A 26,449-nucleotide genomic window follows, 5' to 3' on the forward strand; every position below is an offset into this window, starting at 1 on the left:
TGACATAAAAATGCTATATTGTGCCTAAAAATATTTCAAAGTAAAATATTTGATGTAAAAAAATTGGATCAATAATTTATAACATTGATTTTAATTCATTGTTTATTATTATTATTTTTAGTTAGCAAGGACACTTTAAAATAAGTAAACAGCCTTTTTTTACACTTTGGTGTTTAGTGACTAATCAAGTGGAAATAAACACTTTTTTATACATTTTATATCAAAGTCAACTTTGACAGTTTCCTCTTTGCTGAGTATAAATATTCAATTTGCAGAGTATAAATATTTAATTTGCTGAGTATAAATATTCAATTTGCAGAGTATAAATATTGCAGAGTATAAATATTGACTCACTTTGGCTGCACACAATATTTCAACTTGAGTCATGTATTTAATACCAAGTGGAAAACATTATTCCCCCCCCCAGGATGATCAATAACATTGTGTATTGATCCTGGTCAATATAGTGAAGAAGTCAAGTCACTTCCCTGGTCTTCAAGACACGACGCCATGCTTGCGAGCCGTCTGAACGAAGGCGTCCACGCAGTGATCGATGTCGTCGTCCGTGTGCGCCACCGAAATCTGAACGCGGATTCTGGCTTTGCCTTTGGGAACCACCGGGAAGGAGAACCCGATCACGTAGACTCCTGAGGGGGAGCGGGAGAGGGGGGGGTCACATTGAGTTTGGTGAGACGTGCTAGCATGAAGCGCTCTCACCTAGCTTCAGCATGTCGTCCGCGATGAGCGACGCCAGCCGCGCGTCGCCCAGCATCACCGGGCAGATGGGGTGGGCGGAGCCTGAGATGGTGAAGCCCGCCTCGGTCATCTTGTTCCGGAACCTGCGGCACGCAAATGAATCGACAATCTGATGCGGATTTTAAAAAACAGTAAACAAGTGACAATATTTGTGCGGTGCCTGATACTGGATATACTCTACTATTATTGACTTTTCCTACAATGAATATTCCCCAGATAAGTCTTATATCTACTCAATAAACACTGAGAATAAAGGCAGAAATAGGAGGTAAAAAGTCTAAATTGAGTACAAAAATAAAAATGCAAGCCATTGCCTCCCTGCTGGGGGGTTAAATCACCAAAAATGATTCCCGGGCGCAGCCACCGCTGCTGCTCACTGCTCCCCTCACCTCCCAGGGGGTGATCAAGGGTGATGGGTCAAATGCAGAGAATAATTTCGCCACACCTAGTGTGTGTGTGTGTGACTATCATTGGTACTTTAACTTAAAAAATCAGAAATATGAGGTATAAAGTCTAAATTGAGAACAAAAAGTCAGAAATATGAGGTAAAAATGATAAATTTAGGAAACTAAAAGTCAGACATATGAGGTACAAAGTCTAAATTGAGAAAAAAAAGTCAGAAATGAGGTAAAAAGTCTAAATTGAGAGAAAAAAAGTCAGAAATATTAGGTAAAAAGTGTAAATTGAGAACAAAAAGTCCGAAATAGGAGGTAAAAAGTCTAAATTTAGGAAACTATAAGTCCGATATATGAGGTAAAAAGTCTAAATTGAGAACAACAAGTCAGAAATATGAGGTAAAGAGTCTAAATTTAGGAAATTAAGTCAGAAATATGAGGTAAAAAGTCTAAATTGAGAACAAAAAGTCAGAAATATGAGGTAAAAAGTCTACATTTAGGAAACTAAAAGTCAAAAATATATGGTAAAAAGTCTAAATTGAGAGAAAAAAAGTCAAATGAGGTAAAAAGTCTTAATTGAGAACTAAAAGTCCGAAATATGAGGTAAAAAGTCTAAATTTAGGAAACTAAAAGTCAGAAATATGAGGTAAAAAGTCTAAATTGAGAACAAAAAGTCCGAAATATGAGGTAAAAAGTCTAAATTTAGGAAACTATAAGTCCGATATATGAGGTAAAAAGTCTAAATTGAGAACAACAAGTCAGAAATATGAGGTAAAGAGTCTAAATTTAGGAAACTAAAAGTCAGAAATATGAGGTAAAAAGTCTAAATTGAGAACAAAAAGTCAGAAATATGAGGTAAAAAGTCTACATTTAGGAAACTAAAAGTCAAAAATATATGGTAAAAAGTCTAAATTGAGAGAAAAAAAGTCAAATGAGGTAAAAAGTCTTAATTGAGAACTAAATGTCCGAAATATGAAGTAAAAAGTCTAAATTTAGGAAACTAAAAGTCAGAAATATGAGGTAAAAAGTCTAAATTAAGAACAAAAAAAGTCAAAAATATGAGCTACAAAGTATATATTGAGAAAAAAAGTCAGAAATATGAGGTTATTAGTCTAAATTAAATACAAAAAGTCAAATATATGAGGTAAAAAGTATAAATTGAGAAAAAAAAAAATCAAAAATATGAGGTAAAAAGTCGAATATGAGATGGGGGAAAATTGTGGATTAAAAAAATTAACTATCAGATAAACAAATAACAAAATTATGAGTTTTATCGAAATTATGAAAATACAGGTCATAATAATGAGATAAGAAAATCCAAATTATGAAAAAAGTGTTATGAAAAATTTGTTGAAATTTTTCCCTCATAATTATGAGGGGAAAAATGAAATATGAGATACAAAGTCATAATTATGAGAAAGTCAAACTTATGAGATACACTTCAAGTGAGATAAAAAGTCATAATTTCCAGATTAAAACTCTAAATTGAGAAAAAAGTTAAATATGAAATGAAAATAATTAATTGAAATGAAAATAATTATGTGATAATAAAAAAATCAAAATGATGAGATACATGGAAATGATGAGATTAGAAATCATAATGATGAGATAAGTGGTGTGGTACCTCATGGTCTTGGCAGACATGGTGTGGGCAATGTCACTGGAGGCCAGCAGCAGCTCCACCGCCCGCGTGGCACAGCCCACCACGGGAGGAGGCAGGGAGTTGGAGAAGAGGTAGGGCCGAGAACGCTGCCGAAGCAGGTCGATGAGAGGCTTGGGGCCCACCGTGTAACCACCTGGACACACCCACCCAAGTTACTGGTTAGTCATCTTGGAGCATGGCTGCACTTTAGTGGCGCAAACAGGAGGAAACACACCAGCTGCACCTCCCAGGGCTTTTCCCAGGGTGGAGTTGACGATGTCAACACGCTCCATCACGCCCAGGAGCTCATCAGTTCCTCTGCAAACACAATTTTCTTCATCACGCACATACTTTTACTTCATCGTTGATTTAGAATAATCAGGGGCGGCCAAAGCATCTCAAAAAAACTCATAAAAAGTGGAATAAAAGAGCAAAGAGGTGAAATGTAACGAGTAAAAGTGGTAATGTTGACTAATAACACAAAGCTATTTTATTCTTTTAACTGTCTTTACTCCAAAAAATAATAATGAATCAAAAACAATGTTATGAATTATTGAAATATTCAAAAATCATCATCAAAAATTCCACTTTGAAATATTTTTGGGGTAAAATATTGCATATTTTGCGTGTTTGCCATAAAAAAATAATTTTTCTTTGACAAAAAAGGCATAACGAAAGTTAAAAAAGGCTCATTTTTAACACTTTTATGAGTGGGGCCCTTTGGGATCCCTAAGAGTTTTTTATTTTATTTTGTTTTTTTAAACTGCCATTGCTCAAAAAATAATAATGAATTAAAATCAAAGTTGTTATGAATTATTGACATATTTAAGGCTCCAATGACTTCACATTAAATATTACACTTTGACATGTTTTTGGGGTAAGATATTGCAAATTTTGTGTTTTTACCATTTAAAAAAAAGTTTTCTTAGACAAAAAGGGCAAAATAAAGTTTAAAAAAAGGCTTATTTTTAACACTTTTATGAGTGCGACCCTTTGGGATCACTAAAAATTTTAGTGGGATTTTTTTAAACTGTCAATTCCCCCAAAAAAAAATAAATAAATCAAAAATCAATGTTACGAATTATTGAGCTGTTTAAGGCTCCAATGACTTCACATTAAATATTACACTTTAAAATGTTTTTGTGTTAAAATATTGCATATTTTGTGTTTGACTTTTTTTTTTTTTTTTTTTAAGTTTTCTTTGACAAAAATGGCATAATGAAAGTTAAAAAAAGGCTTATTTTTAACACTTTTATGAGTGGGGCCCTTTGGGATCCCAAAGAATTGTTGTTGGGTTTTTATAATCTGACATTGCCCAAAAAATCATCAATAATGTTATGAATTATTGAAATATTCAAAAATCATCATAAAAAATTCCACTTTGAAATATTTGTGTGGTACAATATTCCATATTTTGTGTGTTTGCCATAAAAAACTAATTTTTCTTTGACAAAAAAGGCGTAATGAAAGTTAAAAAGGCCCATTTTTAACACTTTTATGAGTAGGACCCTTTGGGATCCATAAGAATTTTTTTATTTATTTTTTTAAACTGTCATTGCTCAAAAAATAATAATGAATTAAAATCAAAGTTGTTATGAATTATTGAGCTGTTTAAGGCTCCAATGACTTCACATTAAATATTACACTTTGACATGTTTTCGGAGTAAAATATTGTATTTTTTGGGTTTTTAAAATAAAAAAACAAAAGTTTTCTTAGATAAAAAGGGCAAAATAAAGTTAAAAAAGGCTTATTTTTAACACTTTTATGAGTAGGACCCTTTGGGGTCCCGAATAATTTTATAGTATTTTATTTTTTAAACTGTCATTGCTCAAAAAATTATAATGAATCAATGTTATGAATTATTGACCTATTTAAGGTTCCAATGACTTCATATAAAGTATTACACTTTGAAATGTTTTAACATTTAAAAAAACAAAGTTTTCTTAGACAAAAAGGGCAAAATAAAGTTAAAAAAAGGCTTATTTTTAACACTTTTATGAGTGCGACCCTTTGGGATCACTAAGAATTTTAGTGGGATTTTTTTAAACTGTCATTGCCCAAATAATAATAATAATAAATCAAAAATCAATGTTATGAATTATTGAGCTGTTTAAGGCTCCAATGACTTCAAATTAAATATTACACTTTGACATATTTTTTTGGTAAAATATTGCATATTTTGTGTTTTTAATATTTTAAAAAAACAAAGTTTTCTTAGACAAAAAGGGTAAAATAAAGTTAAAAAAAGGCTTATTTTTAACACTTTTATGAGTGCGACCCTTTGGGATCCCTAAGAAATTTAGTGGGATTTTTTTAAACTGTCATTGCCCAAAAAATAATAATAAATCAAAGATCAATGTTATGAATTATTGAGCTGTTTAAGGCTCCAATGACTTCACATTAAATATTACACTTTATAATGTTTTGTGGTAAAATATTGCATATTTTGTGTGTTTGACTTTTTTCTTTTTTTTTTTTTTTAAGTTTTCTTTGACAAAAATGGCATAATGAAAGTTAAAAAAAGGCTTATTTTTAACACTTTTATGAGTGGGGCCCTTTGGGATCCCAAAGAATTGTTGTTGGGTTTTTATAATCTGACATTGCCCAAAAAATCATCAATAATGTTATGAGTTATTGAAATATTCAAAAATCATCATCAAAAATTCCACTTTGAAATATTTGTGTGGTACAATATTCCATATTTTGTGTGTTTGCCATAAAAAACTAATTTTTCTTAGACAAAAAAGGCATCATGAAAGTTAAAAAAGGCCCATTTTTAACACTTTTATGAGTAGGACCCTTTGGGATCCATAAGAATTTTTTTATTTATTTTTTTAAACTGTCATTGCTGAAAAAAAAAAAAATTATTAAAATCAAAGTTGTTATGAATTATTGAGCTGTTTAAGGCTCCAATGACTTCACATTAAATATTACACTTTGACATGTTTTTGGGGTAAAATATTGTATATTTTGTGTTTTTAAAATAAAAAAATAAAAGTTTTCTAAATAATAATAATAAATTTTAAAAAAGTTTAAAAAGGCTTATTTTTAACACTTTTATGAGTGCGACCCTTTGGGATCCCTGAGAATTTTAGTGGGATTTTTTTAAACTGACATTGCCCAAAAAATAATAATAAATCAAAAATCAATGTTATGAATTATTGAGCTGTTTAAGGCTCCAATGATGTCACATTAAATATTACACTTTAAAATGTTTTTGTGGTAAAATATTGCATATTTTGTGTTTTTAACATAAAAAAAAACATGTTTTTTTTTAGCCAAAAAGGGTCAAATAAAGTTTAAAAAAAAGGCTTATTTTTAACACTTTTATGAGTGGGACTCTTTGGGATCCCTAATAATATTAGTGAGATTTTTTTAAACTGTCATTGCCCAAAAAATAATAATAAACCAAAGATCATTGTTATGAATTATTGAGCTGTTTAAGGCTCCAATGACTTCACATCAAATATTACACTTTTTTTGGTGGTAAAATATTGCATATTTTGTGTGCTTAACATTTAAAAAAAAAAAGTTTTCTTTGACAAAAAGGGCATAATGAAAGTTAAAAAAAGGCTTATTTTTAACACTTTTACGAGTGGGGCCCTTTAGGATCCCTAAGAATTTTAGTGGGATTTTTTTTAAACTGACATTGCCGAAAAAATAAAGAGTTAAAATCAATGTTATGAATTATTGAAATAGTCAAAAATCATCATCAAAAATTCCACTTTGAAATATTTGTGTGGTACAATATTGCATATTTTGTGTGTTTGCCATAAAAAACTAATTTTTCTTTGACAAAAAAGGCATAATGAAAGTTAAAAAAGGCCCATTTTTAACACTTTTATGAGTAGGACCCTTTGGGATCCATAAGAATTGTTTTATTTATTATTTTAAACTGTCATTGCTCAAAAAATAATAATAAATTAAAATCAAAGTTGTTATGAATTATTGAGCTGTTTAAGGCTCCAATGACTTCACATTAAATATTACACTTTGACATGTTTTTGGGGTAAAATATTGCATATTTTGTGTGTTTGACTTTTTTTTTTTTTTAAGTTTTCTTTGACAAAAATGGCATAATGAAAGTTAAAAAAAGGCTTATTTTTAACACTTTTATGAGTGGGGCCCTTTGGGATCCCAAAGAATTGTTGTTGGGTTTTTATAATCTGACATTGCCCAAAAAATCATCAATAATGTTATGAATTATTGAAATATTCAAAAATCATCATCAAAAATTCCACTTTGAAATATTTGTGTGGTACAATATTGCATATTTTGTGTGTTTGCCATAAAAAACTAATTTTTCTTTGACAAAAAAGGCATAATGAAAGTTAAAAAAGGCCCATTTTTAACACTTTTATGAGTAGGACCCTTTGGGATCCATGAGAATTGTTTTATTTATTTTTTTAAACTGTCATTGCTCAAAAAATAATAATGAATTAAAATCAAAGTTGTTATGAATTATTGACATATTTAAGGCTCCAATGACTTCACATCAAATATTACACTTTGAAATGTTTTAACATTTAAAAAAAACAGTTTTCTTAGACAAAAAGGGCAAAATAAAGTTTTAAAAAAGGCTTATTTTTAACACTTATGAGTAGGACCCTTTAGGATCCCTAATAATTTTTTTTAAATTGTCATTGCTCAAAAAATAATGAATTAAAATCAAAGTTGTTGCGAATTATTGAGCTGTTTAAGGCTCCAATGACTTCACATTAAATATTACACTTGGAAATGTTTTTGGGGTAAAATATTGTGTATTTTGTTTTTAAAATAATTTAAAAAAAGGTTTTAGACAAAAAGGGCAAAATAAAGTTAAAAAAAGGCTTATTTTTAACACTTTTATGGGATAGGAATTGTTGTTGTTTTTTTAAACTGACATTGCCGAAAAAATAAAGAGTTAAAATCAATGTTATGACCTATTGAAATATTCAAAAATCATCATCAAAAATTCCACTTTGAAATCTTTTTGGGGTAAAATATTGCATATTTTGTGTTTGGCATAAAAAACAAATTTTTCTTAGACAAAAAGGGCATAATGAAAGTTAAAAAAGGCTAATTTTTAACACTTTTATGAGTGAGACCCTTTGGGATCCCTAAGAATATATATATATTTTTTAAACTGTCAAGGCTCCAATGACTTCACATTAAATATTACACTTTGACATGTTTTTGGGGTAAAATATTGCAAATTTTGTGTTTTTACCATTTAAAAAAAAAGTTTTCTTGGACAAAAAGAGCAAAATAAAGTTTAAAAAAAGGCTTATTTTTAACACTTTTATGAGTGCGACCCTTTGGGATCACTAAAAATTTCAGTGGGATTTTTTTAAACTGTCATCGCCCAAAAAATAATAATAATAAATCAAAAATCAATGTTACGAATTATTGAGCTGTTTAAGGCTCCAATGACTTCACATCAAATATTACACTTTGACATGTTTTTGTAGTAAAATATTGCATATTTTGTGTTTTTAACATTTTAAAAAAACAAAGTTTTCTTAGACAAAAAGGGTAAAATAAAGTTAAAAAAGGCTTATTTTTAACACTTTTATGAGTGCGACCCTTTGGGATCCCTAAGAAATTTAGTGGTATTTTTTAAACTGTCATTGCCCAAAAAATAATAATAAATCAAAGATCAATGTTATGAGTTATTGAGCTGTTTAAGGCTCCAAAGACTTCACATTAAATATTACACTTTAAAATGTTTTTGTGGTAAAATATTGCATATTTTGTGTGTTTGACATTTTTTTTATTATTTTTTTTAAGTTTTCTTTGACAAAAATGGCATAATGAAAGTTAAAAAAAGGCTTATTTTTAACACTTTTATGAGTGGGGCCCTTTGGGATCCCAAAGAATTGTTGTTGGGTTTTTATAATCTGACATTGCCCAAAAAATCATCAATAATGTTATGAGTTATTGAAATATTCAAAAATCATCATCAAAAATTCCACTTTGAAATATTTGTGTGGTACAATATTGCATATTTTGTGTGTTTGCCATAAAAAACTAATTTTTCTTTGACAAAAAAGGCATTATGAAAGTTTAAAAAGGCTTATTTTTAACACTTTTATGAGTAGGACCCTTTGGGATCCCTAAGAATGTTTTTATTTATTTTTTTGAACTGTCATTGCTCAAAAAATAATAATGAATTAAAATCAAAGTTGTTATGAATTATTGAGCTGTTTAAGGCTCCAATGACTTCACATTAAATATTACACTTTGACATGTTTTGGGGGTAAAATATTGTATATTTTGTGTTTTTAAAATAAAAAAACAAAAGTTTTCTTAGATAAAAAGGGCAAAATAAAGTTTAAAAAGGCTTACTTTTAACACTTTTATGAGTAGGACCCTTTGGGATCCCGAATAATTTTATAGTATTTTATTTTTTAAACTGTCATTGCTCAAAAAATTATAATGAATCAATGTTATGAATTATTGACCTATTTAAGGCTCCAATGACTTCATATAAAGTATTACACTTTGAAATGTTTTAACATTTAATAAAACAAAGTTTTCTTAGACAAAAAGGGCAAAATAAAGTTAAAAAAGGCTTATTTTTAACACTTTTATGAGTGCGACCCTTTGGGATCCCTAATAATTTTAGTGGGATTTTTTTAAACTGTCATTGCCCAAATAATAATAATAAACCAAAGATCATTGTTATGAATTATTGAGCTGTTTAAGGCTCCAATGACTTCACATTAAATATTACTCTTTAAAATGTTTTTGTGTTAAAATATTGCATATTTTGTGTGTTTGACTTTTTTTTTTTTTTCTTCTAAGTTTTCTTTGACAAAAATGGCATAATGAAAGTTAAAAAAGGCTTATTTTTAACACTTTTATGAATGGGGCCCTTTGGGATCCAAAAGAATTGTTGTTGGGTTTTTATAATCTGACATTGCCCAAAAAATCATCAATAATGTTATGAGTTATTGAAATATTCAAAAATCATCATCAAAAATTCCACTTTGAAATATTTGTGTGGTACAATATTGCATATTTTGTGTGTTTGCCATAAAAAACTAATTTTTCTTTGACAAAAAAGGCATAATGAAAGTTAAAAAAGGCTTATTTTTAACACTTTTATGAGTAGGACCCTTTGGGATCCATAAGAATTTTTTATTTATTTTTTTAAACTGTCATTGCTGAAAAAATAATAATGAATTAAAATCAAAGTTGTTATGAATTATTGAGCTGTTTAAGGCTCCAATGACTTCACATTAAATATTACACTTTTACATGTTTTTGGGGTAAAATATTGTATATTTTGTGTTTTTAAAATAAAAAAACAAAAGTTTTCTTAGATAAAAAGGGCAAAATAAAGTTTAAAAAGGCTTATTTTTAACACTTTTATGAGTAGGACCCTTTGGGGTCCTGAATAATTTTATAGTATTTTATTTTTTAAACTGTCATTGCTCAAAAAATTATAATGAATCAATGTTATGAATTATTGACCTATTTAAGGTTCCAATGACTTCATATCAATTATTACACTTTGAAATGTTTTAACATTTAAAAAAACAAAGTTTTCTTAGACAAAAAGGGCAAAATAAAGTTAAAAAAAAGGCTTATTTTTAACACTTTTATGAGTGCGACCTTTTGGGATCCTTGAGAATTTTAGTGGGATTTTTTTAAACTGACATTGCCCAAAAAATAATAATAAATCAAAAATCAATGTTATGAGTTATTGAGCTGTTTAAGGCTCCAATGATGTCACATTAAATATTACACTTTAACATGTTTTTGTGGTAAAATATTGCATATTTTGTGTTTTTAACATTTAAAAAAAAAAAGTTTTCTTTGACAAAAAGGGCATAATGAAAGTTAAAAAAAGGCTTATTTTTTAACACTTTTACGAGTGGGGCCCTTTAGGATCCCTAAGAATTTAGTGGGATTTTTGCCGAAAAAATAAAGAGTTAAAATCAATGTTATGAATTATTGAAATAATCAAAAATCATCATCAAAAATTCCACTTTGAAATCTTTTTGGGGTAAAATATTGCATATTTTGTGTGTTTGCCATAAAAAACTAATTTTTCTTTGACAAAAAAGGCATAATGAAAGTTAAAAAAGGCTTATTTTTAACACTTTTATGAGTAGGACCCTTTGGGATCCCAAAGAATTGTTGTTGGGTTTTTATAATCTGACATTGCCCAAAAAATCATCAATAATGTTATGAGTTATTGAAATATTCAAAAATCATCATCAAAAATTCCACTTTGAAATATTTGTGTGGTACAATATTGCATATTTTGTGTGTTTGCCATAAAAAACTAATTTTTCTTTGACAAAAAAGGCATAATGAGAGTTAAAAAAGGCCCATTTTTAACACTTTTATGAGTAGGACCCTTTGGGATCCATAAGAATTTTTTATTAATTTTTTTAAACTGTCATTGCTCAAAAAATAATAATGAATTAAAATCAAAGTTGTTAAATATTCCACTTTGACATGTTTTTGGGGTAAAATATTGTATATTTTGTGTTTTTAAAATAAAAAAACAAAAGTTTTATTAGATAAAAAGGGCAAAATAAAGTTAAAAAAGGCTTATTTTTAACACTTTTATGAGTAGGACCCTTTGGGATCCCGAATAATTTTATAGTATTTTATTTTTTAAACTGTCATTGCTCAAAAAATTATAATGAATCAATGTTATGAATTATTGACCTATTTAAGGCTCCAATGACTTCATATCAATTATTACACTTTGAAATGTTTTAACATTTAAAAAAACAAAGTTTTCTTAGACATAAAGGGCAAAATAAAGTTAAAGCTTATTTTTAACACTTTTATGAGTGCGACCCTTTGGGATCCCTAAGAATTTTTTATTTTATTTTGGTTTTTTAAACTGCCATTGCTCAAAGAATAATAATGAATTAAAATCAAAGTTGTTATGAATTATTGAGCTGTTTAAGGCTCCATTGACTTCACATTAAATATTCCACTTTGACATGTTTTTGGGGTAAAATATTGCAAATTTTGTGTTTTTACCATTTAAAAAAAAAGTTTTCTTAGACAAAAAGGGTAAAATAAAGTTAAAAAAAGGCTTATTTTTAACACTTTTATGAGTGCGACCCTTTGGGATCCCTAAGAAATTTAGTGGGATTTTTTTAAACTGTCATTGCCCAAAAAATAATAATAAATCAAAGATCAATGTTATGAATTATTGAGCTGTTTAAGGCTCCAATGACTTCACATTAAATATTACACTTTGACATGTTTTTGGGGTAAAATATTGTATATTTTGTGTTTTTAAAATAAAAAAAACAAAAGTTTTCTTAGATAAAAAGGGCAAAATAAAGTTAAAAAAGGCTTATTTTTAACACTTTTATGAGTAGGACCCTTTGGGGTCCCGAATAATTTTATAGTATTTTATTTTTTAAACTGTCATTGTTCAAAAAATTATAATGAATCAATGTTATGAATTATTGACCTATTTAAGGCTCCAATGACTTCATATCAATTATTACACTTTGAAATGTTTTAACATTAAAAAAAACAAAGTTTTTTTAGACAAAAAGGGCAAAATAAAGTTTAAAAAAAAGGCTTATTTTTAACACTTTTATGAGTGCGACCCTTTGGGATCACTAAGAATTTTAGTGGGATTTTTTTAAACTGTCATTGCCCAAAAAATAACAATAATAAATCAAAGATCAATGTTACGAATTATTGAGCTGTTTAAGGCTCCAATGACTTCACATTAAATATTACACTTTAAAATGTTTTTGGGGTAAAATATTGTATATTTTGTGTTTTTAAAATAAAAAAACAAAAGTTTTCTTAGATAAAAAGGGCAAAATAAAGTTTAAAAATGCTTATTTTTAACACTTTTATGAGTAGGACCCTTTGGGATCCCGAATAATTTAATAGTATTTCATTTTTTAAACTGTCATTGCTCAAAAAATTATAATGAATCAATGTTATGAATTATTGACATATTTAAGGCTCTAAAGACTTCACATTAAATATTACACTTTGACATGTTTTTATGGTAAAATATTGCATATTTCGTGTTTTTAATATTTTAAAAAACAAAGTTTTCTTAGACAAAAAGGGTACAATAAAGTTAAAAAAGGCTTATTTTTAACACTTTTATGAGTGCGACCCTTTGAGATCCCTAAGAAATTTAGTGGGATTTTTTTAAACTGTCATTGCCCAAAAAATAATAATAAATCAAAGATCAATGTTACGAATTATTGAGCTGTTTAAGGCTCCACGGACTTCACATTAAATATTACACTTTGAAATGTTTTTGTGTTAAAATATTGCATATTTTGTGTGTTTGACTTTTTTTTTTTTTTTTTTTACGTTTTCTTTGACAAAAATGGCATAATGAAAGTTAAAAAAAGGCTTATTTTTACACTTTTATGAGTGGGGCCCTTTGGGATCCCAAATAATTGTTGTTGGGTTTTTATAATCTGACATTGCCCAAAAAATCATCAATAATGTTATGAATTATTGAAATATTCAAAAATCATCATCAAAAATTCCACTTTGAAATATTTGTGTGGTACAATATTGCATATTTTGTGTGTTTGCCATAAAAAACTAATTTTTCTTGACAAAAAAGGCGTAATGAAAGTTAAAAAGGCCCATTTTTAACACTTTTATGAGTAGGACCCTTTGGGATCCATAAGAATGTTTTTATTTATTTTTTTAAACTGTCATTGCTGAAAAAATAATAATGAATTAAAATCAAAGTTGTTATGAATTATTGACCTATTTAAGGCTCCAATGACTTCATATCAATTATTACACTTTGAAATGTTTTTAACATTTAAAAAAACAAAGTTTTCTTAGACATAAAGGGCAAAATAAAGTTAAGCTTATTTTTAACACTTTTATGAGTGCGACCCTTTGGGGATCCCTAAGAATTTTTTATTTTATTTTGGTTTTTTAAACTGCCATTGCTCAAAGAATAATAATGAATTAAAATCAAAGTTGTTATGAATTATTGAGCTGTTTAAGGCTCCATTGACTTCACATTAAATATTCCACTTTGACATGTTTTTGGGGTAAAATATTGCAAATTTTGTGTTTTTACCATTTAAAAAAAAAGTTTTCTTAGACAAAAAGGGTAAAATAAAGTTAAAAAAAGGCTTATTTTTAACACTTTTATGAGTGCGACCCTTTGGGATCCCTAAGAAATTTAGTGGGATTTTTTTTAAACTGTCATTGCCCAAAAAATAATAATAAATCAAAGATCAATGTTATGAATTATTGAGCTGTTTAAGGCTCCAATGACTTCACATTAAATATTACACTTTGACATGTTTTTGGGGTAAAATATTGTATATTTGTGTTTTTAAAATAAAAAAAACAAAAGTTTTCTTAGATAAAAAGGGCAAAATAAAGTTAAAAAAGGCTTATTTTTAACACTTTTATGAGTAGGACCCTTTGGGGTCCCGAATAATTTTATAGTATTTTATTTTTTAAACTGTCATTGTTCAAAAAATTATAATGAATCAATGTTATGAATTATTGACCTATTTAAGGCTCCAATGACTTCATATCAATTATTACACTTTGAAATGTTTTAACATTAAAAAAAACAAAGTTTTCTTAGACAAAAAGGGCAAAATAAAGTTTAAAAAAAAGGCTTATTTTTAACACTTTTATGAGTGCGACCCTTTGGGATCACTAAGAATTTTAGTGGGATTTTTTTAAACTGTCATTGCCCAAAAAATAACAATAATAAATCAAAGATCAATGTTACGAATTATTGAGCTGTTTAAGGCTCCAATGACTTCACATTAAATATTACACTTTAAAATGTTTTTGGGGTAAAATATTGTATATTTTGTGTTTTTAAAATATAAAAAACAAAAGTTTTCTTAGATAAAAAGGCAAAATAAAGTTTAAAAATGCTTATTTTTAACACTTTTATGAGTAGGACCCTTTGGGATCCCGAATAATTTAATAGTATTTCATTTTTAAACTGTCATTGCTCAAAAAATTATAATGAATCAATGTTATGAATTATTGACATATTTAAGGCTCTAAAGACTTCACATTAAATATTACACTTTGACATGTTTTTATGGTAAAATATTGCATATTTCGTGTTTTTAATATTTTAAAAAAACAAAGTTTTCTTAGACAAAAAGGGTACAATAAAGTTAAAAAAGGCTTATTTTTAACACTTTTATGAGTGCGACCCTTTGAGATCCCTAAGAAATTTAGTGGGATTTTTTTAAACTGTCATTGCCCAAAAAATAATAATAAATCAAAGATCAATGTTACGAATTATTGAGCTGTTTAAAGGCTCCACGGACTTCACATTAAATATTACACTTTGAAATGTTTTTGTGTTAAAATATTGCATATTTTGTGTGTTTGACTTTTTTTTTTTTTTTTTTACGTTTTCTTTGACAAAAATGGCATAATGAAAGTTAAAAAAGGCTTATTTTTAACACTTTTATGAGTGGGGCCCTTTGGGATCCCAAATAATTGTTGTTGGGTTTTATAATCTGACATTGCCCAAAAAATCATCAATAATGTTATGAATTATTGAAATATTCAAAAATCATCATCAAAAATTCCACTTTGAAATATTTGTGTGGTACAATATTGCATATTTTGTGTGTTTGCCATAAAAAACTAATTTTTCTTTGACAAAAAAGGCATAATGAAAGTTAAAAAGGCCCATTTTTAACACTTTTATGAGTAGGACCCTTTGGGATCCATAAGAATGTTTTTATTTATTTTTTTAAACTGTCATTGCTGAAAAAATAATAATGAATTAAAATCAAAGTTGTTATGAATTATTGAGCTATTTAAGCTCCAATGACTTCACATTAAATATTACACTTTGACATGTTTTTGGGGTAAAATATTGTATATTTTGTGTTTTTAAAATAATGTAAAAAAAAGTTTTCTTAGACAAAAAGGGCAAAATAAAGTTTAAAAAAAGGCTTATTTTTAACAGTTTATGGGATCCCTAAGAATTGTTTTTTTTTTTTTTTAAACTGACATTGCCGAAAAAATAAAGAGTTAAAATCAATGTTATGAATTATTGAAATATTCAAAAATCATCATCAAAAATTCCACTTTGAAATATTTTTGTGGTAAAATATTGCAAATTTTTGTGTTTGCCATAAAAAACAAAAATTTCTTTGACCAAAAAGGGCATGATGAAAGTTAAAAAAAGGCTTATTTTTAACACTTTTATGAGTAGGACCCTTTGGGATCCCTAAGAATTTTTTTAAAATAATTAATTATTGACATATTTAAGGCTCCAATGACTTCACATCAAATATTACACTTTGAAATGTTTTTGGGGTAAAATAGTGTATATTTTGTGTTTTTAAAATTTAAAAAAATAAAAAAAGTTTTCTTAGACAAAAAGGGCAAAATAAAGTTAAAAAAAGGCTTATTTTTAACACTTTTATGAGTAGGACCTTTTGGGATTCCTAAGAATAAAACTTTTTTTTTTTTAAACTGTCATTGCTCAAAAAATAATAATGAATTAAAATCAATGTTGTTATGAATTATTGACATATTTAAGGCTCCAACGACTTCACATCAAATATTACACTTTGAAATGTTTTAACATTTAAAAAAAACAAAGTTTTCTTAGACAAAAAGGGCAAAATAAAGTTTAAAAAAAGGCTTATTTTTAACACTTTTATGAGTAGGACCCTTTAGGATCCCTAATAATTTTTTTTAAATTGTCATTGCTCAAAAAATAATGAATTAAAATCAAAGTTGTTACGAATTATTGAGCTGTTTAAGGCTCCAATGACTTCACATTAAATATTACACTTTGAAATGTTTTTGGGGTAAAATATTGTATATTTTGTGTTTTTAAAATAATTTAAAAAAAAAAATTTCTTAGACAAAAAGGGCAAAATAAAGTTTAAAAAAGGCTTAATTTTAACACTTTAATGGGATCCCTAAGAATTGTTTTTTTTTTTTAACTGACATTGCCGAAAAAATAGAGTTAAAATCAATGTTATGAATTATTGAAATATTAAAAAATCATCATCAAAAATTCCACTTTGAAATATTTTTGTGGTAAAATATTGCAAATTTTGTGTTTGCCATAAAAAACAAAAATTTCTTTGACAAAAAGGGCATAATGAAAGTTTAAAAAAAAGGCTTATTTTTAACACTTTTATGAGTAGGACCCTTTGGGATCCCTAAGAATTTTTTTTAAATAATTAATTATTGACATATTTAAGGCTCCAATGACTTCACATCAAATATTACACTTTGAAATGTTTTTGGGGTAAAATAGTGTATATTTTGTGTTTTTAAAATAAAAAAGTTTTCTTAGACAAAAAGGGCAAAATGAAGTTAAAAAAAGGCTTATTTTTAACACTTTTATGAGTAGGACCTTTTGGGATCCCTAAGAATAATTTTTTTTTTTTTTTTAAACTGTCATTGCTCAAAAAATAATGAATTAAAATCAATGTTGTTATGAATTATTGACATATTTAAGGCTCCAATGACTTAATATCAAATATTACACTTTGAAATGTTTTAACATTTAAAAAAAACAAAGTTTTCTTAGACAAAAAGGGCAAAATAAAGTTAAGAAAAAGGCTTATTTTTAACACTTTTATGAGTACGACCCTTTAGGATCCCTAATAATTTTTTTTAAATTGTCATTGCTCAAAAAATAATGAATTAAAATCAAAGTTGTTATGAATTATTGAGCTGTTTAAGGCTCCAATGACTTCACATTAAATATTACACTTGGAAATGTTTTTGGGGTAAAATATTGTATATTTTGAGTTTTTAAAATAATTTTAAAAAAGTTTTCTTAGACAAAAAGGGCAAAATAAAGTTAAAAAAAAGCCTTAATTTTAACACTTTAATGGGATCCCTAAGAATTGTTGTTGGGTTTTTTTTTAACTGACATTGCCGAAAAAATAAAGAGTTAAAATCAATGTTATGAATTATTGAAATATTCAAAAATCATCATCAAAAATTCCACTTTGAAATCTTTTTGGGGTAAAATATTGCATATTTTGTGTTTGGCATAAAAAACAATTTTTCTTAGACAAAAAGGGCATAATGAAAGTTAAAAAAGGCTTATTTTTAACACTTTTATGAGTAGGACCCTTTGGGATCCCTAAGAATTTTTTAAAAATAATTAATTATTGACATATTTAAGGCTCCAATGACTTCACATCAATTATTACACTCTGAAATGTTTTTGGGGTAAAATAGTGTATATTTTGTGTTTTTAAAATAAAAAAGTTTTTAGACAAAAAGGGCAAAATAAAGTAAAAAAAAAAGGCTTATTTTTAACACTTTTATGAGTAGGACCCTTTAGGATCCCATATAATTTTTTTTAAATTGTCATTGCTCAAAAAATAACGAATTAAAATCAAAGTTGTTATGAATTATTGAGCTGTTTAAGGCTCCAATGACTTCACATTAAATATTACCCTTTGAAATGTTTTTGGGGTAAAATATTTTATATTTTGTGTTTTTAAAATAATTTAAAAAAAAGTTTTAGACAAAAAGGGCAAAATAAAGTTAAAAAAAGGCTTATTTTTAACACTTTTATGGGATCCCTAAGAATTGTTGTTTTTTTTTTAAACTGACATTGCCGAAAAAATAAAGAGTTAAAATCAATGTTATGACTTATTGAAATATTCAAAAATAATAAATTATTGACATATTTAAGGCTCTAATGACTTCACATCAAATATTACACTTTGAAATGTTTTTGGGGTAAAATAGGGTATATTTTGTGTTTTTAAAATAAAAAAAATAAAAAAGTGTTCTTAGACAAAAAGGGCAAAATAAAGTTAAAAAAGGCTTATTTTTAACATTTTTATGAGTAGGACCTTTTGGGATATGAATTATTGAGCTGTTTAAGGCTCCAATGACTTCACATTAAATATTACACTTGGAAATGTTTTTGGGGTAAAATATTGTGTATTTTGTTTTTAAAATAATTTTTAAAAAAGTTTTAGACAAAAAGGGCAAAATAAAGTTAAAAAAAGGCTTCTTTTTAACACTTTTATGGGATAAGAATTGTTGTTTTTTTTTTAAACTGACATTGCCGAAAAAATAAAGAGTTAAAATCAATGTTATGACCTATTGAAATATTCAAAAATCATCATCAAAAATTCCACTTTGAAATATTTTTGGGGTAAAATATTGCATATTTTGTGTTTGGCATAAAAAACTAATTTTTCTTAGACAAAAAGGGCATAATGAAAGTTAAAAAGGCTTACTTTTAACACTTTTATGAGTGGGACCCTTTGGGATCCATAAGAATTGTTTTATTTATTTTTTTAAACTGTCATTGCTGAAAAAATAATAATGAATTAAAATCAAAGTTGTTATGAATTATTGAGCTGTTTAAGGCTCCAATGACTTCACATTAAATATTACACTTTGACATGTTTTCGGAGTAAAATATTGTATTTTTTGGGTTTTTAAAATAAAATAAAAAAAGTTTTCTTAGATAAAAAGGGCAAAATAAAGTTAGAAAAGGCTTATTTTTAACACTTTTATGAGTAGGACCCTTTAGGATCCCGAATATTTTTATTGTATTTTATTTTTTAAACTGTCATTGCTCAAAAAATTATAATAAATCAATGTTATGAATTATTGACCTATTTAAGGCTCCAATGACTTCATATCAATTATTACACTTTGAAATGTTTTAACATTAAAAAAACAAAGTTTTCTTAAACAAAAAGGGCAAAATAAAGTTAAGAAAAATGCTTATTTTTAACACTTTTATGAGTAGGACCCTTTAGGATCCCTAAGAAATGTTTTAAATGTATTTTTTTAAACTGTCATTGCTCAAAAAATAATAATGAATTAAAATCAAAGTTGTTATGAATTATTGAGCTGTTTAAGGCTCCAATGACTTCACATCAAATATTACACTTTGACATGTTTTTGTGGTAAAATCTTGCATATTTTGTGTGTTTGCCATTAAAAAACAAAGTTAAAAAGTGTAAAAAGTTTGGCCACCACCCCTGATATTAATTATGAATTGAATTATAATGATTTCCAGTGTCAATTAGTCAGAGGGACAACACATATTTGATTATTTCAACAATATTCTTCAACAGTGTGCATTACAACAACATTCTCACTACTTTTGAACAACACGTTCTGAAAGACATTTTCCTCCTCTTCTACTTGCCTGCCCCGAGGACCCAGGAAACCGGTGGCGTGGCATTCATCGATGAACACCATGGCCCCGTACTGCTCCGCCAGGTCACAGATTCCTACGAGAGGGGCCACGTCCCCGTCCATGGAGAAGACCCCGTCTGTCACCACCAGCCGCATGCGAGAGGACTGACGGGGACAAATCCTGACAGTCATACACACTCCAAGTGTGTGTAAGTGTGTGTGTGTGTACACGTGTGTTCACATTTGAACCGATTCGCTACCAATTGACGGTATCTGGAAACCGGTACCAATTTTCTGTACTTTTGTGTGTGTTAATAAATGTTGGTTGTTTGATAATACAATTGCATTCTTTCAAAATAAGACGATTAAGATAATTGTTGTTCTATCTTGTTTCCTTATTACGTTTGAGTCATGTTTGCAATGCAGTTGCACTTCCAAGACATTAGATGGCAGTGCTATGAAAGCTGTATTTATTATGTTGCGCAATACAAAGATTTTATTTTTAACTTATAATTATGATTTTTTTTCTTTCAATTTTGACTAATTTCTCATCACATATTTTTTTCATAATTTGGATTTTCTTATCTCCTAATTTTTTTGTTTTTTATTTCTTATAGTTATTTTTTTCATATCCACATTTTTCCCCATCCTATATTTGACCTTTTACCTCATATTTCTGACTTTTTGTTCTCAATTTAGACTTTTTACCTCATATTTCTGACTTTTTGTTCTCAATTTAGACTTTTTACCTCATATTTCTGACTTTTTGTTCTCAATTTAGACTTTTTACCTCATATGTCTGACTGTTTGTAATACATTTAGACTGTTTACCTCATATTTCTGACTTTTTTTTACTCAATTTACACCTTTTAGCTCATATTATGACTTGTTATTCACAATTTAGACTTTTTACCTCATATTTCTGACTTTAAAAAAAAAATACTATTTGGACTTTTTACCTCAATTCTGACTTTTTGTTCTCAATTTAGACTTTTTACCTCATATTTCTGACTTTTTGTTCTCAATTTAGACTTTTTACCTCATATGTCTGACTGTTTGTAATACATTTAGACTTTTTACCTCATATTTCTGACTTTTTTTTACTCAATTTACACCTTTTAGCTCATATTATGACTTGTTATTCACAATTTAGACTTTTTACCTCATATTTCTGACTTTTAAAAAAAAAAACAATTTAGACTTTTTACCTCAATTCTGACTTTTTGTACTCAATTTAGACCTTTCACCGCATAATTCTGACTTTTTATTCTCAATTTAGACTTTTTACCTCATATTTCTGAGGTAAATAAAATGTAGACTTTTTACCTCAATTCTCACTTTTTGTACTCAATTTAGATTTGTCACCTCATAATTCTGACTTTTTGTACTCAATTCAGACTTTTTACCTCATATATCTGACTTTTTGTTGTCAATTTAGACTTTTTACCTCATATTTCTGACTTTAAAAAAAATAAAATGTAGACTTTTTACCTCAATTCTCACTTTTTGTACTCAATTTAGATTTGTCACCTCATAATTCTGACTTTTTGTACTCAATTCAGACTTTTTACCTCATATATCTGACTTTTTGTTGTCAATTTAGACTTTTTACCTCATATTTCTGACTTTTAGTTTCCTCAATTTAGACTTTTTACCTCATATTTCTGACTTTTAGTTTCCTCAATTTAGACTTTTTACCTCATATTTCTGACTTTTTGTTCTCAATTTAGACTTTTTCCCTCATATGTCTGACTGTAATACATTTAGACTTTTTACCTCATATTTCTGACTTTTTTTTACTCAATTTACACCTTTTACCTCATATTATGACTTGTTGATTCCCGGGCGCGGCTACGCTGCTGCCCACTGTTCCCCTCACCTCCCAGGGGGTGATCAAGGGGATGGGTCAAATGCAGAGGACAAATTTCACCACACTTAGTGTGTGTGTGACAATCATTGGTACTTTAACTTTAACTTTATTCACAATTTAGACTTTTTACCTCATATTTCTGACTTTTTTAAAAAAATACAATTTAGACTTCTTACCTCAATTCTGACTTTTTGTACTCAATTTAGACCTTTCACCGCATAATTCTGACTTTTTATTCTCAATTTAGACTTTTTACCTCATATTTCTGACTTTTTGTTCTCAATTTAGACTTTTTTACCTTATATTTCAGACTTTTTGTACTCAATTTAGACTTTTTACCTCATATTTCTGACTTAAAAAAAAATAAAATGTAGACTTTTTACCTCAATTCTCACTTTTTGTACTCAATTTAGATTTGTCACCTCATAATTCTGACTTTTTGTACTCAATTCAGACTTTTTACCTCATATATCTGACTTTTTGTTGTCAATTTAGACTTTTTACCTCATATTTCTGACTTTTAGTTTCCTAAATTTAGACTTTTTACCTCATATTTCTGACTTTTTGTTCTCAATTTAGACTTTTTACCTCATATGTCTGACTGTAATACATTTAGACTTTTTACCTCATATTTCTGACTTTTTGTTCTCAATTTAGACTTTTTACCTCATATTTCTGACTTTTTGTTCTCAATTTAGACTTTTTACCTCATATTTCTGACTTTTTTTAAACTCAATTTACACCTTTTAGCTCATATTATGACTTGTTATTCACAATTTAGACCTTTTACCTCATATTTCTGACTTTTTAAAAAAAATACAATTTAGACTTTTTACCTCAATTCTGACTTTTTGTACTCAATTTAGACCTTTCACCGCATAATTCTGACTTTTCATTCTCAATTTAGACTTTTTACCTCATATTTCTGACTTTTTGTTCTCAATTTAGACTTTTTACCTCATATTTCTGACTTTTTGTTCTCAATTTAGACTTTTTACCTCATATTTCTGACTTTAAAAAAAATAAAATGTAGACTTTTTACCTCAATTCTCACTTTTTGTACTCAATTTAGATTTGTCACCTCATAATTCTGACTTTTTGTACTCAATTCAGACTTTTTACCTCATATATCTGACTTTTTGTTTTCAATTTAGACTTTTTACCTCATATTTCTGACTTTTTGTTCTCAATTTAGACTTTTTCCCTCATATGTCTGACTGTAATACATTTAGACTTTTTACCTCATATTTCTGACTTTTTTTTAACTCAATTTACACCTTTTACCTCATATTATGACTTGTTGATTCCCGGGCGCGGCTACGCTGCTGCCCACTGTTCCCCTCACCTCCCAGGGGGTGATCAAGGGGATGGGTCAAATGCAGAGGACAAATTTCACCACACCTAGTGTGTGTGTGACAATCATTGTTACTTTAACTTTAACTTTATTCACAATTTAGACTTTTCACCTCATATTTCTGACTTTTTAAAAAAAATACAATTTAGACTTTTTACCTCAATTCTGACTTTTTGTACTCAATTTAGACCTTTCACCGCATAATTCTGACTTTTTATTCTCAATTTAGACTTTTTACCTCATATTTCTGACTTTTTGTTGTCAATTTAGACTTTTTAACTTATATTTCAGACTTTTTGTACTCAATTTAGACTTTTTACCTCATATTTCTGACTTTAAAAAAAATAAAATGTAGACTTTTTACCTCAATTCTCACTTTTTGTACTCAATTTAGATTTGTCACCTCATAATTCTGACTTTTTGTACTCAATTCAGACTTTTTACCTCATATATCTGACTTTTTGTGGTCAATTTAGACTTTTCACCTCATATTTCAGACATTTTATTCTCAATTTATACTTTTTACCTCATATTTCTGACTTTTTTTTACTCAATTTACACTTTTAGTATGTGCTTATTACCAGAGGTGGGAAGTTATTTTGTTGTATTTACTTAAGTAACTTTTCGGGTAAATTGTGTAGTTTTAATGCAACATACTTTTACTTGAGTATTTATGAGAAGAAGAAATGCTACTTTTACTCCTTTACATGGAGTTTTATTCCAATCGTTCCATTTACTAGCTTCATCACATTGCGATAGCACGTAATAATATGCGTGAAAACATCCATACGAGTAGAAACGCTATGGACGGCTGGAAGATCGAACTGCAAATGTTTTTTTGTTTTTTTTTTAAACGGTCATTGGTCAAATAATAATAATAAATTGAAAGCAGTGTTGTTATGAATTATTCACCTATTTAAGGCTCCAATTACTTCACACCTTTTGTTTCCCTTTGAAATGTTTCTGGGGGTAAAATATTGCATATATTCCATAAGAAACAAAGTTTTCTTTGACAAAAAGGGCATAATGCAAGTTAAGAAAAAGGCTCATTTTTAACACTTTTATGAGTGGGACCCTTTTGGATCACCAAGAATTTTAGTGGGTTTTTTTTAAATGGTCATTGGTCAAAAAATAATCATAAATTAAAAGCAGTGTTGTTATGAATTATTCACCAATTCAATGACTTCACTCAAAAAATTATTTTTGGGAAATTTTGTGTTTTTGACAAACTTTATATCCATAGATAGACCTGAAGTTGATCTACAGATTTAAACGTTGAATAATAATAATAATAATAATAATAATACATTGAGTTTTATTCCAATCGTTACATTTACTAGCTTCATTACATTACGATAGCATGGGACGGTTTAGTAAATAAGAATTGTTGTAGTTATATTGTAAAACTTACAAATGTTGCTTGGAGTGACGAATGTAGAATTCATACAAGTAGAACCGCTATGGACAGCTGGAAGACCGAACGACAAATGTACTCGAGGTAGGATTAAAAATAAAAAAATCTAAACAGACGGGCAATGCAGCACCTGCAGTGAGCGAACGCGTCCAAAAGATGGCGCTGTAGCACAAACAATAACACGCCTCAAAGTGCGAAAAATAATCCATAAATTAGCCACACAGTTTTACAAGCCGCATGTTTCATAGCGGCTTGAAGTGCGGAAATTACGCTAAATGATGGGTAGAATTCCTAAAAAAAAAAGTGCAGATCTCCTTCGAATTGGGTTGAAGAGTGAACAGATTAAATTAAAATAATTTTTAAAAAAAAAGGTTGAACCAATTTCTCCAAATGTACAAAACTCAAAGCAGTGAAGTTGTCACGTTGTGTAAATGGTAAATAAAAAGAGAATACAAGGAATCCTTTTCAACTTATATTCAATTGAATAGACTGCAAAGACAAGATATTTCATGTTCACACTGAGAAACTTTGTTAGTTTTTGCAAATAATCATGAACTTAGAATTTAATGGCAGCAACACCACGTCCACAGTTTCCAAAAACAATTTGTGTGGACTCGTCAGACCACAGAACACTTTTCCACTTTGCATCAGTCCATCTTAGACGAGCTCGGGCCCTGCGAAGCCGGCGGCGTGTCTGGGTGTTGTTGATAAATGGCTTTGGCTTTGCATAGTACAGTTTTAACTTGCACTTACAGATGTAGCGACCGACTGTAGTTACTGACAGTGGTTTTCTGAAGTGTTCCTGAGCCCATGTGGTGATATCCTTTACACACTGATGTGGCTTTTTGATGCAGTACCGCCTGAAAGACTGAAGGTCACGGCCTTGCCGCTTACGCGCAGTGATTTCTCCAGATTGTCTGAACCTTTTGATGATATTACGGAGCGTAGATGGTCAAATCCCTAAATTCCTAGTTGAGAAATGTTGTTCTTCAACAATTTGCTCAGGCATTTGTTGACAAAGTGGTGACCCTCGCCCCGTCCTTGTTTGTGCACGACTGAGCATTTCACGGACGCTGCTTTTATACCCAATCATGGCACCCACCCGTTCCCAATTAGCCTGTTCACCTGTGGGATGTTCCAAATAAGTCTTTGATGAGCATTCCTCAACTTTCTCACTCTTTTTTGCCACTTGTGCCAGCTTTTTTGAAACATGTTGCAGGCTTCAAATTCCAAATGAGCTAATATTTGCAAAAATAACACATTTTTCCAGTGTGAACATGAAATATCTTGTCTTTGCAGTCTATTCAATTGAATATAAGTTGAAAAGGATTTGTTGTATTCTCTTTTTGTTTACCATTTACACAACGTGACAACTTCACTGCTATTGTAGTTTGTATTTGTGGCGGGCTGTCACAAATATATTAGAATATGGGAAACACTCCCACTGATGCTGGCCCTTTAAGAGGCCCCGCTGACTCACTTCCTCTCTTCTACTTCAAAATAAAGGCGTTTACATGAAGCCAACAACGCCATGTTGTCATCCAGGCTAAGCAACCCGAGGACGGGACCACACCTGAGACTCCTTGAGCTTGCTCTCCAGGTCTCTGAGGTCCAGGTGTTTGTAGCGCAGCCGCTTGGCCCGACACAGACGGATGCCGTCGATGATGGAGGCGTGGTTGAGCTCGTCGGACAACACGGCGTCCTCGGGACCCAGCAGGACCTTGTCGAGGGGAGCGACGCAGGGGTCAACATGGCGGTACCGGCGCTGGGGCGGACGCGGGCGTGACGCACCTCAAACAGTCCGGCGTTGGCGTCGAAGCAGCTGGCGTAGAGGATGCAGTCCTCCCTCTCGTGGAACTCTGCCAACTTCTTCTCCAGGTTTTTGTGCAAATCCTGGAAACCACA

At 29.0% G+C, this 26,449-nt stretch overlaps 1 protein-coding gene across 1 annotated transcript; it reads right to left on the minus strand.

The window, feature by feature from the left end:
• Positions 1-26,449, minus strand: LOC133642469 (2-amino-3-ketobutyrate coenzyme A ligase, mitochondrial-like; the record flags this gene model as incomplete). Its single annotated transcript, XM_062036660.1, has 7 exons — positions 1-647; positions 718-839; positions 2,776-2,947; positions 3,029-3,111; positions 19,917-20,071; positions 26,118-26,264; positions 26,336-26,449. Coding segments are annotated over 7 exons (945 nt in total), but the record flags the coding sequence as incomplete, so codon positions are not given.

Source organism: Entelurus aequoreus, linkage group LG25 (assembly GCF_033978785.1).
Source record: "Entelurus aequoreus isolate RoL-2023_Sb linkage group LG25, RoL_Eaeq_v1.1, whole genome shotgun sequence".
Classification (NCBI taxonomy): Eukaryota; Metazoa; Chordata; class Actinopteri; order Syngnathiformes; family Syngnathidae; genus Entelurus; species Entelurus aequoreus.